General features: G+C 41.7%; 1 protein-coding gene across 3 annotated transcripts in view; it reads left to right on the top strand.

The window, feature by feature from the left end:
- Fbxl7 (F-box and leucine-rich repeat protein 7) overlaps positions 1-14,802 on the top strand; it is a 342,295-nt gene that overhangs the window by 247,262 nt on the left and 80,231 nt on the right. For all 3 annotated transcript variants that reach the window (XM_071675481.1, XM_071675470.1, XM_071675489.1), the window contains exons 2-3: positions 648-1,438; positions 2,718-2,886. In XM_071675481.1, the coding sequence (XP_071531582.1) occupies positions 776-1,438; positions 2,718-2,886 (832 nt within the window). In that variant the 5' untranslated portion in view covers positions 648-775. The remainder of the gene's footprint in view (positions 1-647; positions 1,439-2,717; positions 2,887-14,802) is intronic.

Genomic DNA, 14,802 nt, shown 5'->3' with positions numbered 1-14,802 from the left:
TGAAATGGTTTGGTCACATGGAGAGAATGAGTGAGGAAAGATTGACAGTATCTAACATCATGTTTCCAACATGATGTTAGATACTGTTGTTTATGTTGTGTTTCTAATATGACGTTTGATGCTGTTGTTTGTGTGTTGTTTCTTACATGATGTTAAGTACTTTTGTTTGTGTGGTGTTTCTTACATGATGTTAGACACTGTTGTTTGTATGGTGCTTCTTACATGATGTTGAATACTGTTGTTTGTGTGGTGTTTCTTACATGATATATAATTTATGTGTGGTATTTCTAATATGATGTTAGATGCTGTTGTTTATTTGGTGTATATTACATGATGTTAGATACTGTTGTTTGCGTGGCGTTCCTTACTTGATGTTAGATACTGTTGTTTGCGTGGCGTTCCTTGCATTTTAGACATTTGTTTGTGTGGTTTTTCTAATATGATGTTAGATACTGTTGTTTGTGTGGTGTTTCCTACATGATGTTAGATAATGTTGTTTGTATGGTGTTTCTCTCATGATATTAGATACGGTTTTTTTGGTGTTTCTAATAGTTGTTTGTATTGTGTTTCTTACATGATGTTAGATACTGTTTTTTTTTTTGCGGTGTTTCTTACATGATGTTAGATACTTTTGTTTGCTCTTTCAGACGTCAGTGAGGGGGGTCGTGAGGAGGAGGACAGTGAGGGTGTGGGCGAGGTGCCTCCCGGCTGTCATCCCGCCACCGACCCGCCCCCTCCGCCGCCCTTCAGCCCGCCGCCCCCCCGCCCTCAAGCGATGGACGGCCGGCCTGCGGCCGCCACCAAGCTGGGTCATATGTCCCCTTCTGTTTACGTGGGCGGGGGCACCTTGGGCCGGGTTAGTCCCGGCCATGACCTGGGTTACCACACCCTCGTCACCAGACAGACTCCCACGCCCACCAGGGACCGCACCACGCCCACCAGGGATCGCACCACGCCCACCAGAGACCGCACCACACCCACTAGGGACCGCACCACGCCTTCTCCCTGGTCAGATGTGCGGGCTTCACCTTTCCCCGCTCTAGACCTGTCTGCGTTGTCGTCATGTCCACGGTCCTCTCCGCGGCCGCAGCTGCCGCAAGTGCCTCCGCAGCAGCAGCAGCAGACGACGCCGCAGCCGCAACAACAGCTGGAGAGCACCGACCAGCTGTTGGCCACGTACAAAGGCAAACGGGTGGCGAGGTCTTCGCCGTTTGATAAGTTAAGCGACGAGTTAGTGGTGCGGATTCTCTCCTTCCTGCCCACCAACGCGGTATGTCAGTGTGCGCGGGTCTGCAGACGATGGTATGTCCTAGCGTGGGACCCACGCCTCTGGTCGACCATCACCTTGGCGAGCGAGGGCATCCACGCTGACAGAGCTATTAAGCAGATCACCAGACTGCTGGCTAGGGATTCTGGAGGCTGCGTTCATGTCGAGAAGGTAAGTCAAATAATGCCGATAGATTTGTACCTCAGCATTGCTAACCTGTTCACAAGCCATGATTATCATCTACTCATGATATGCGGAAGATTATAATCTGATTAGAAACTTTAAATTGAGTATGATTCACATCAGCATTACAATACCTGGCTAGCTATGTTGAATGATGCAATTCACTCCTGCACAGCCCTAGTACATGTTGGTATTTAGAGTAGAGAATGTAACCATGGAAGGTATATTACCCAAGTCATACCATTCCTGACCTGTAAGATTGTCAGCAAACCTCGTCAGTTATATCATGTTGCTGTTCTACTTATGAAAGACCAGTGAAATGTACTGTTATCAATTACTTATAGTTATACTGGCAGATATTGACACCGGGATTTGTAACGTTACATAACAGTTCTGCGAGAGTTATGAAGTAAGAGAAAGGTTGATTGTAATAACATTCATTAAATTACATCTCAAAGTGCCAGGCACATAGATGAATAGTAGTGTTACTTTACATGTCACTAGAATTACATTTTATGACAGATGTTTTCTCATGATAACTGGTTGTTATAAAGCGAAGAAAAACTAGAACTGGGACAGAAATTACATGCACGTATTTGTCACTTGTAGTGGATTGCATAGTTGCGTGTTGAAGCCCCTACTGTTCACTGAACATTACATTTCCGGTCGGTGACGTATTTACTCTTATGATTTCAAGATATATCATGAACCTTCGTCATTGAATATGCTTCTTGTGGAAGTTTCTTAGAAGTCATGTTTTCCTCAAGAAGTTCCTTGACACTTATTATTGTGATGGTTTGCTCTTGATGTTGATAATGAGACTTTCTTAATTTCTACACTGAACTCCTAGAACTGCTTAATAGTTTTAGTTTGTACCAATGCTTTTGAGTGTAAAGTTTTCACTCTAATATAATGTGGTTGGATTTTTCATATAATGTATAGTATTATGTACAAGATTAGCGTACTCACATTAATATCTCATTCAGCCTAATCACGACTTTCATCAAGAATAGTTCTATTACGACACACAAACATAACTGGGACTGTACCAAGGATATTGACATGGCACACTCTCAACACATCTATAACATACTAACAACTCGATAATGTTCATAATCAGTACCACAATCACAATACAAACATCATTACCCCAACCAAAAGTCACTTGACACTAAGGTAACACCTCGACCCTCTCACACACCCCTGTAGAACAAAACAACGCCATTCCTAAGCAGTATTCTCCATTAACATGTCTTATCTCCTCTAGGTGATCCTCAACAGCTGTTCGCGATTGTCAGACCGAGGCTTGTCGCTGATTGGTCGGCGGTGTCCTGAACTACGGCATTTGGAGATCAGGGGTTGCCTTAATGTAACAAACATTGGCATATTTGAACTTGTCACGCAATGTGTCAATCTGGAACACCTTGACGTCACAGGTGAGACTTCCCTGAACTCTCAAACTGGTCAGAACGTTTGATGATGATTAACCGTACACTATTATACTCGTCTTGCTTTCTTAGAGGTTGGTTGAGAGTATTTTCTGATACTAGTCAAGTGTGTTTGTGTGAGTGCACGACAATTGCGTAAATGTTTAAGTGCCTTCTGAGTGGGAAATGCATTTTGGGCCTGAGGTCTCATTATGGCATGTTCCAATCGATGTTTGGAGAGAGAGAGAGAGAGAGAGAGAGAGAGAGAGAGAGAGAGAGAGAGAGAGAGAGAGAGAGAGAGAGAGAGGTGGGGTTGTCCAGAACGCAGTATATACCTGATGGGATGAACATGAAGATACGGTTAGCAGGGCGGTTGTTTAGTGACTGTTGAGCCATTACAGAGTGTCTATGTATTGTGAAAGCTGTGTTTACTGGGACACGGAGGATTTGGGAGGAGTTACCTAAGTGTGAAGCAAAGGGCGTGGGTTTGGCTCTCTGGTTGAACCTCCTTAGAAAACCTTGAGAAAAAATATTGAATGCAGTTTTCGATCATTACTACTGGACCGATATATACTTCACTCAAATAATCACTTCATCATAAATCATTGGAATACATACTTTGCAATAGGAAGTCTTGCATTTCACTTGAGTTTTGGCCACTAACCTTATTATATCGTGTGTTTTGGCCACTAACCTTATTATATCGTGTGTTTTGGCCACTAACCTTATTATATCGTGTGTTTTGGCCACTAACCTTATTATATCGTGTATTTTGGCCACTAACCTTATTATATTGTGTATTTTGGCCACTAACCTTATTATATCGTGTATTTTGGCCACTAACCTTATCATATTGTGTATTTTGAAGAAATTAGGTATTTTGACTGGCTCTATATATTTTCATTTCTCTTGTTTGGGAGATAATGATGCAGGGATTTGATCAAGGACAAACGGACAAAAGTACCTGACCATCATTGTTCCCAGTACTCAATCATGAGTATTTGATAGAATTATCCAGCAAAAGACTATGTTTTTACTCACCGTTCATAGCTATTCATAACCATGCTTTTTTATCGCAATATTAGGTTCTCCCTAACTCGTGTTAGACAAATTCAGTGCTACATTCCCCTTAATAAAAAACTTTAATGTTAAGTCATACAGCCTTTGTGGACCATAACAGATAATAGTCTTTTCCACCATATACACTTAATTATACAATTTTTTTTCATTTTGGCTGAGATGACTGGTCCATCTCATTGATGCTGTATATATATATATATATATATATATATATATATATATATATATATATATATATATATATATATATATATATATATATATATATATACGAACAAAGTGCACGTAAACGCACACCTTCCTAGAACATACAAACCTCCAACAGCCAGGATCGAATCCGGGACCCGTGTGCAACAGGCGGGAGCGCTACGGCTAGCCTACGATCGCCCCTAATAGGGAAATGACTATTCGAATACTATGTACTCGAATACCCTTCGTCTCAAGTTGGTGAGCAACGGAGTCTACACCGGTCATCTCCCATTAGGCTCACATAGCGAGCAGATAGCATTTTACCGAACCTAGCTGTACAACTATACAACGCCCCAATTAGGGGCGATCATAGCCTAGCAGTAGCCCTCCCGTCTGTTGCACACGGGTCCCAGGTTCGATCCTGGTTGTTGGAGGTTTTCATGTTCTATGAAGGTGCACGTTCATATGCACTTTTTCGTATTCATATACCTCCGCGTCGTACAGGTAGTATGTTTGAGGAAAGGAACCTGGATGTTTTGGTTCTGAGTGAAACAAAGCTCAAGGGTAAAGGGGAAGAGTGGTTTGAGAATGTTTTGGGAGTAAAGTTAGGGGTTGGTGAGAGGACAAGAGCAAGGGAAGGAGTAGCGCTACTCCTGAAACAGAAGTGGTGGGAGTATGTGATAGAGTGTAAGAGAGTAAACCCTAGATTAATATGGGTAAAACTGAAAGTGGATGGAGAGAGATAGGTGATCATTGGTGCATATGCACCTGGGCATGAAAGATCATGAGAGGCAAGTGTTTTGGGAGCAGCTGAGGGAGTGTTTTAGTAGTTTTGATGCACGAGACCGGGTTATAGTGATAGGTGATTTGAATGCGAAGGTGAGTAATGTGCCAGTTGAGGGAATAATTGGTGTACATGGGGTGTTCAGTGTTGTAAATGGAAATGGTGGAGAGCTTGTAGATTTATGTGCTGAAAAAGGGCTGGTAATTGGGAATACCTGGTTTAAAAAGAGATATACATAAGTATACGTATGTAAGTAGGAGAGATGGCCTAAGAGCGTTATTAGATTTCGTGTTAATTGATAGGCGCGAGAAAGAGAGACTTTTGGATGTTATTGTGCTGAGAGGTACAACTGGAGGGATGTCTGATCATCATCTTGTGGAGGCGATGGTGAAGATTTGTTAGGTTTTCAGAAAAGAAGAGAGAATGTTGGGGTAAAGAGAGTGGTGAGAGTAAGTGAGCTTGGGAAGGAGACTTGTGTGAGGAAGTACCAGGAGAGACTGAGTGCAGAATGGAAAAAGGTGAGAGCAAAGGACATAAGGGGAGTGGGGGAGGAATTGGATATATTTAGGGAAGTATTGATGGCTTACGCAAAAGATGCTTGTGACATGAGAAGCGTGGGAGGTGGGCAGATTAAAAAGGGTAGTGAGTGGTGGGATGAAGAGGTAAGATTATCAGTGAAAGAGAAGAGAGAGGCATTTGGACGAGTTTTGCAGGGAAATAGTGCAAATGACTTGGAAATGTATAAAAGAAAGAGGCAGGAGGTCAAGGGAAAGGTGCAAGAGGTGAGAAAGAGGGCAATTGAGAGTTGGGGTGAGAGAGTATCATTTAATTTTAGGGAGAATAAAAAGATGTTTTGGTAGGAGGTAAATAAAGTGCGTAAGACAAGGGAACAAATGAGAACATTGGTGAAGGGGGCTAATGGGGAGGTGATAACAAGTAGTGGTGATGTGAGAAGGAGATGGAGTAAGTATTTTGAAGGTTTGTTGAATGTGTTAGATGATAGAGTGGCAGATATATGGTGTTTTGGTCGAGGTGGTGTGCGAAGTGAGAGGGTTAGGGAGAATGATTTGGTAAACAGAGAAGAGATAGTAAAAGCTTTGCGGAAGATGAAAGCTGGCAAGGCAGCGGGTTTGGATGGTATTGCAGTGGAATTTATTAAAAAAGGGGGTGACTATGTTGTTGACTGGTTGGTAAGGATATTTAATGTATGTATGACTCATGTTGAGGTGCCTGAAGATTGGCGGAATGCATGCATAATGTCATTATGCAAAGGCAAAGAGGATAAAGGTGAGTGCTCAAATTATAGAGGTATAAGTTGTTGAGTATACCTAGGAAATTGTATGCAAAGGTATTGATTGAGAGGATGAAGGCATGTACAGAGCATCAGATTGGGGAAGAGCAGTGTGGTTTCAGAAGTCGTAGAGGATGTGTGGATCAGGTGTTTGCTTTGAAGAGTGTATGTGAAAAATACTTATAAAAGCAAATGGATTTGTATGTAGCATTTATGGATCTGGAGAGGGCATATGATAGAGTTGATAGAGATGCTCTGTGGAAGGTATTAAGAATATATGGTGTGGGAGGCAAGTTGTTATAAGCAGTGAAAAGTTTTTATCGAGGATGTAAGGCATGTGTACGAGTAGGAAGAGAGGAAAGTGATTGGTTCTCAGTGAATGTATGTTTGCGACAGGGGTGCGTGATGTCTCATGGTTGTTTAATTTGTTTATGGATGGGGTTGTTATGGAAGTGAATGCAAGAGCTTTGGAGAGATGGGCAAGTATGCAGTCTGTTGTGGATAAGAGAGCTTGGGAATTTAGTCAGTTGTTGTTCGCTGATGATACAGCCCTGATGCCTGATTCTGGTGAGAAATTGAAGAAGCTGGTGACTGAGTTTGGTAAAGTGTGTGAAAGAAGAAAGCTGAGAGTAAATGTGAATAAGAGCAAGGTTATTAGGTACAGTAGGGTTTAGGGACAAATCAATTTGGAGGTAAGTTTGAATGGAGAAAAACTGAAGGAAGAGAAGTGTTTTAGATATCTGGGAGTGGATTTGGCAGCGGATGGAACCATAGAAGCGGAAGTGAGTCGCAGGGTGGGAGAGGAGGCGAAGGTTCTGGGAGCGTTGAAAAATGTGTGGAAGGCGAGAACATTATCTCGGAAAGCAAAAATGGGTATGTTTGAAGGAATAGTTGCTTCAACAATGTTATATGGTTGCGAGGCGAGTGCTATAGATGGAGTTGTGCGGAGGAGGGTGGATGTACTGGAAATGAGATGTTTGATGACAATATGTGGTGTGAGGTTGTTTTATCGAGTAAGTAATGAAAGGGTGAGAGAGATGTGTGGCAATAAAAGAGTGTGGTTGAGAGAGCAGAAGAGGGTGTTTTGAAATGGTTTGGTCACATGGAGAGAATGAGTGAGGAAAGATTGACAAAGAGAATATATGTGTCAGAGGTGAAGGGAACGAGAAGTGGGAGACCAAATTGGAGGTGGAAAGATAGGGTTAAAAAGATTTTGAGCGATCGGGGCTTGAACATGGAGGAGGGTGAAAAGCGTGCAAGGAATAGAGTGAGTTGGAACGAAGTGGTATACCATGGTCGACGTGCTATCATTGGATTGAACCAGGGCATATGAAGTGTCTGGGGTAAACCATAGAAAGTTTTGTGGGGCCTGAATGTGGAAAGGGAGCTGTGGTTTCGGTGCATTATACATGACAGCTAGAGACTGCGTGTGAACGAATGTGGCCTTTGTTGTCTTTTCCTTGCGCTACCTCGCCCGCATGCGGGGGGAGGGGGTTGTCATTTCATGTGTGGCGTGGTGGCGACGGGAATGAATAAAGGCAGCAAGTATGAATTATATACATATGTATATATGTACATGTCTGTGTATGTATATATGTGTATAAGTTGAAATGAATAGGTATGTGCGTGTGTGGACGTGTCTGTATATACATGTGTATGTGGGTTGGTTGGGCCATTCTTTCGTCTGTTTCCTTGCGCTACCTCGCTAACGCGGGAGACAGCGACAAAGTATAATAAGAATAAGATATATATACGCACGCAGCCTGTCAACCAAGCCTTAGGGGATGGATGAATGGCTTGAGTTGACTGTGAACCGTCTGCAGCAACCAGGATTCGCCCCTGGGTGGACCGTGAATGCGTCACGGTTAGGAGCGCTAACCGCTACACCACGGAGGTGTTGATTAAGTTCAAAATAAACTAAATAATTGATTATCAGCGGTATTTAGTGAAAATGTTACCTCTCAACTCCATGCATAACAGTTGTGTAGCCCTTGAAATGTTATCTTAAGGAAGATGAGATTCTTTTTGGAATCCACTTTAACTCAGAGGTTTACGAGTAAGTTGAATGCAAAAACCACATACAGTTGTACTGTGCAAGTAAAAGATAGCCAAAGCAATGTACTTTCTCAAACTTCACCTCAGACTATACTGTCTCAACCCCATCTTGCATCTCATTTTCTTTCTTTGGTGTTCATGTTCACTCTTAAAGTTAAAGTACCAACTAAAAAGTCATATGTTGTAGTAAATATTGGGAGCAACGACGTTTACCGAAAGAATTTAAATTCAGCGAAGTTATCTTAATAGATTGGTAGCCTGAAAGAGAAATGGGATAACAGAGTTTATAGCCCTCCCCCGCGCCTAGTGTAGGTAACTATGTGTTAATTAAATCACTGGGTGAGACACTGGAACGCTCCTGTATGGATGATGACTTCCGGTTTTTAGATTCGTGGCTGAAACTCAGACAAGACAAAGAACTATATAGTAAAGATGGCATTCACTTCTTAGCAATGCGAATTTAAGATCAAATTGCCTCACAGTTACAGGGAAAAAAAGATTTCGAAACCCGGTAGAGGTCATTGTATTGACCACACCAAACGGGTGGTTAAGGTCAGACTGGGTTACATTACACATCACACAAGGAAGCTCAGATCGAATCCCCTCCCCACCCCACCAGACAGTGACGTCAGGGATGCAGATCATGTGGGTTCTTCACACCTAGATCTTAGATATATCCCGTCACCAAATCATACCACCAGTCTCCTTCATAAATCACTCGAAGAAACTGAATGGACGTTACATGAATATAAGATCCATTCGGAATGAAATGGCTGAATTGCATGGTTTGGTAAACAGTAGACACGTTGATTTCATTGGTTTAGCAGAACGATTTCTGAACACGGAAAACAACAATCTGATTGTGAATACAATCTACCAAACTACAAATTATTTGTGAGGGACAGAAACGTTCGAGGAGGTGGAACTGCACTGTATGCAATATATTACCTAAACCCCATCGAAATTCAGACTACAACATCTGCTGATGTTGAATACATGTGTGTTCAGATTAGCACAGAATCTTACAAACTCTACTTACAACCAGCAGATATTGACACCGTCATGTATGAGAGTTTGCAACAAACAATACAGGATAAAGACTAGGGTATTTTAATCTTCCGGAAATCACCTGGCAAGCTGTCTCAGGTGTACAAAGTGAATATGCTAGATTTATCAACTTTATCAAAGACAATTTTCTCTACGAAACCGTCATGGGAGGCAATATACTGGAGTTAGTTCGTGCATCCCAGTTCTTAGAAACTGATACCCGTGATGTGACCACAACATAGTTAAGTTTGAGGTAAATATCAAAACCGACTCCTCTAAAACCAGTGCTGTTCATCCCTAACTTTAAAAGAAAGGATTTTGATGGGCTGCGCGACACATTGAAGATTCTCACCCTTGTTGAGCCAGTTTTAAGCGTAAGTTTATGCACCATCTAGTCACATTCATTCCATGTACAACAAAAGCAATAAAACCAATACCAAACCTGAAGAGTACTCCCAAGATATTGCAAGAGCTACACTGTCCAAAAATAAACTCTATAAGATTAGGAAATCAAACGATGTCCCAGATATTGCAACGCAATATAACGCAATGAGAGGACAGGTAAAATCTCTTATCAAGAATGCCAAGAGATAATGCGAGGTGAGTATTGCAAGCGATAGTAACTGAGTTCCTAAAAGATATTATAGATATATCAATAATAAGAAACATATAAGAGTGTTAGGACCCTTAGTAAACGAGGATGAGGAACCTACTGTGAATGATAAAAACATAGCAGCAACCCTGAATAAGTTTTTTAGTTCTGTTTTTTACGCTAGAAAGCAACGACACGAATTTGGAGACTGATGAATGGCGCTCACACGATACAAGAATTTACCATCACAGTTAGAGGAGTACTAACCCAGATAGATAAATTTAGGACTGATAAAAGCCCAGGTCCTAATCTTTTCTATTCATAAGCGATTAAAAACGTCAAACTAGAAATTGTCAGACCCTTTACCTTGATTTCTATAGATCACTACACAGCACTGGAGGCTGGCAGACGTCACTGCTATATACAAAAGGGGAAGCCGCGAATTGCTTGGTGATTACTGTGCTATCAGGCTCACACCAATTATATGTAAACTTATGGAGTCGATTATTAGAGGTGAAATTGTAGCCTATCTGGAACAACACAGCCTGGTTTTAGGAGACGCAGATCATGCCTTACGAACCTCTTTGAACTTCATCATACATTATTCAATACTCACGGCAAGATAAAAAGCAACAGACATGATATTTCGACTTCCAAAGAGCATTCGACAAAGTCCCCCATGTTAGACTGTTACACAAAGTCCGGGCCATAGGGATTATTTGTTGCATAGGAAATTGCATAGAAGTCTGCTAACGTGATAGGAAGCAGAGAGTCGTAATGGATAGGGGATCATCACCGTAGTCACCCGTTACTAGCAGAGTTCCCCAGGGATCCGTACTTGGGTCTATACTTTTCATCATTTATATTAACGATATTGACGTAGGGCTGAATAACCAAGTGTCCAAATTTGCAGATGAGGCAAAGATCGGCAGTCCCATATTAATTGAGGAAGGTAAGTTAAGATTACAAAAGCATCTAATTAAAGTCGCTGAATGGTCTAGTAAATGGCAGATGCCATTTAACATCAATAAATGTCATCTCTTACAGGTGGAAACCTAGACAGAAATGTTCATTATGAACTGATGGGCCACAAGATAAAGGACACCCCTAGTGTGAGGATATGAGGGTCACTGACTCCACTACCTCCAAATTCTCCCAGCATTGCAATGAAGTTGCTAAGAAAGCAAATAGAATGTTAGGATTTATAAACAGAGACTTTACTTACAAAAGCAAGGATGTGATATTGCCACTTTTCTTAAGTCTAGTTAGACCACATTTCGAATATGCAGTGCAGTTTTGGGCCCCCCACTTAAGTAAGGACATTCTTAAATTGGAAGCAGTGCAGCGAAGAGCAAACCATATGAGGAAAGACTGCGAAAATCATATTTGCTCTCCTTAGGCAAGATAATAGAATGTTTCAAAATACTTAAAGGATTCAACAGCGTTGATATCAAACATTTCTCTACAGTAGCGCCAGCGTTATCGACGAGAGGTTACTGTACGAAATATTTTTTTACAAACGACATTTTTGATGCATGGAATAAGTTCCCAGAAAATGTTATTCATAGCAACACTCTTAATATCTTCAAAACTAGGCTTGTCACTCTCCGGTTTTGAATAATTCATTGAATGAGTCACCATAACGCTGTGGTATATCATGCCACATTCTCAGCCACAGATCTCTCACTGGCCATGTTGTGGTATCAGACTAAATAAATTAAACCGTCACATGCTTTGAGAGAACAATTGAGAATTACTAGGTCATTCCTCAACATTAGGAATAATACAGGGATGCATGACGTATTCATGCTCATTCTTCCTTATAACTTCTCTATAAAAATTTCCTTCAGAATTATCAATCCTGCAAGGTATGTTTTCTACTGGTTTTCCTGCCGGCGTGTGCCGGAGGGAGTGGAAGGAACAGAGACCTTTTGTTTATCCTTTTCTTCTGATGCTTAAGAGTTTGTTTTTCTTTGCTATTTTGTTTAGGTCAGATTACTGTGCTTTGTGTCTGTGTGATCTTTGTATCTATGTAACTCTATGTAACTATTTTCACTCACTCTCCCAACCTCAGGCACCAGCTTCTGGTGTCTCATCTGAAATCTGCCACCAGCGACGACTCATCTGCACACAACTGTTGATTCACCTCACTGGCCTCCTCCCTTAACCCCAGAATAATGTAGACTTGCTCTTCACCCTAACCAACCGGCCATACGCAACATTCAGCTCTTCTGAAATTGACGCATTCACAGGTCGCCAAGGGTTGAACGCATAGTATCGAATCCTGGTTGCGGCAGGAGGTCCACAGTCAACCCAGCTCTCTCTCTCTCTCTCTCTCTCTCTCTCTCTCTCTCTCTCTCTCTCTCTCTCTCTCTCTCTCTCTCTCTCTCTCTCTCTCTCTCTCTCTCTCTCTCTCTCTCTCTCTCTCTCTCTCTCTCTCTCTCTCTCTATATATATATATATATATATATATACATATATAGATAGATAGATGGATAGATTTGATCGCCGTTTCCACCGTCAGCGATGAAGCGCCAGAAAACAGATGAAGAAATTCCCATCCATTCATGTACGCTCATATATACGTGTATGTGCGTGTAGCGTGTAGGAAGAGAGGAAAGTGATTGGTTCTCAGTGAATGTAAGTTTACGGCAGGGGTGTGTGATGTCTCCACGGTTGTTTGATTTGTTTATGGATGGGGTTCTTAGGGAGGTAAATGCAAGAGTTTTGGAAAGAGGGGCAAGTATGCAGTCTGTTGTGAATGAGAGAGCTTGGAAGTGAGTCAGTTGTTGTTCGCTGATGATACAGCGTTGGTGGCTGATTCGATGTGAGAAACTGCAGGAGCTGGTGACTGAGTTTGGTAAAGTGTGTGAAAGAAGAAAACTTAGAGTAAATGTGAATAAGAGCAAGGTTATTAGGTACAGTAGCAACCAGTTGAGGGACAAGTCAATTGGGAGGTAAGTTTGAATGGAGAAACACTGGAGGAAGTGAGATGTTTTAGATATCCGGGAGTGGATTTGGCAGCGGAGAGAACCATGGAAGCGGAAGTGAATCATAGGATGGGGGAGGGGGCGAAAGTTCTGGGAGCGTTGAAAAATGTGTGGAAGTCGAGAACATTATCTCGGAAAGCAAAAATGGGTATGCTTGAAGGAATAGTGGTTCCAACAATGTTGTGTGGTTGCGAGCGTGGGCTATAGAGAGAGTTGTGCGGAGGAGGGTGGATGTGCTGGAAATGAGATGTTTGAGGACCATATGAGGTAATGTGGTTTGATCGAGTATCTAATGATAGGGTAAGAGAGATGTGTGGTAATAAAAAGAGTGTGGTTGAGAGAGCAGAAGAGGGTGTTTTGAAATGGCTTGGTCACATGGAGAGAATGCGTGAGGAAATGTTGACCAAGAGGATATATGCGTCAGAGGTAGAGGGAACGAGAAGTGGGATACCAAGTTGGAATTGGAAAGATGGAGTGAAAAAGATTTTGAGTTATCGGGGCCTGAACATGCAGAAGGGTGAAAGGCTTGCAAGGAATAGAGTGAACTGGAACGATGTGGTATACCGGGGTCGACGTGCTGTCAATGGATTGAACCAGGGCATGTGAAGCGTCTGGGGTAAACCATGGAAAGTTCTGTGGGGCCTGGATGTGGAAAGGGTGCTGTGGTTTCAGTGCATTATTACATGACAGCTAGAGAATGATTGTGAACAAATGTGGCCTTTCTTGTCTTTTCCTAGCGCTACCTCGCGCACATGCGTGGGGAGGGGGTTGCTATTCCATGTGTGGCGAGGTGGCGATGGGAATGAATAAAGGCAGACAGTATGAATTATGTACATGTGTATATATGTATATGTCTGTGTGTGTATATATATGTGTACATTGAGATGTATAGGTATGTATATTTGTGTGGGTGGAAGTGTATGTATATACATTGTGTATGGGGGTGGGTTGGGCCATTTCTTTCGTCTGTTTCCTTGCGCTACCTCGCAAACGCGGGAGACAGCGACAAAGCAAAATAAAAAATAAATAAAATAGAATATATATATATATATATATATATATATATATATATATATATATATATATATATATATATACATATATATATATATAGATATATATATTCTATTCTATATATATATATATATATATATATATATATATATATATATATATATATATATATATATATATATATATATATTTTATTTTGTTTTGCTTTTTCGCTGTCTTCCGCGTTAGCGAGGTAGCGCAAGGAAACAGACGAATGAAATGGCCCAACCCACCCACATACACATGTATATACATACACGTCCACCGACACAAATATACATACCTATACATCTCAATGTACACATATATATACACACACAGACATATACATATATACACATGTACATAATTCATACTGTCTGCCTTTATTCATTCCCATCGCCACCTCGCCACACATGGAATAGCAACCCACCTCCCCCCTCATGTGTGCGAGGTAGCGCTACGAAAAGACAACAAAGGCCCCATTCGTTCACACTCAGTCTCTAGCAGTCATGCAATAATGCCCGAAACCACAGCTCCCTTTCCACATCCAGGCCCCATAGAACTTTCCATGGTTTACTCCAGACGCTTCACATGCCCTTGTTCAATCCACTGACAGCACGTCGACCCAGGTATACCACATCGTTCCAATTCACTCTATTCCTTGCACGCCTTTCACCCTCCTGCATGTTCAGGCCCCGATCACTCAAAATCTTTTTCACTCCATCTTTCCACCTCCAATTTGGTCTCCCACTTCTCGTTCCCTCCACCTCTGACACATATATCTTCTTGGTCAATCTTTCCTCACTCATTCTCTCCATGTGACCAAACCATTTCAAAACACCCTCATCTGCTCTCTCAACCA

This window comes from Panulirus ornatus, chromosome 2 (assembly GCF_036320965.1).
Source record: "Panulirus ornatus isolate Po-2019 chromosome 2, ASM3632096v1, whole genome shotgun sequence".
NCBI classification, from domain to species: Eukaryota; Metazoa; Arthropoda; class Malacostraca; order Decapoda; family Palinuridae; genus Panulirus; species Panulirus ornatus.
This window is presented reverse-complemented; position numbering and strand designations above follow the sequence as displayed.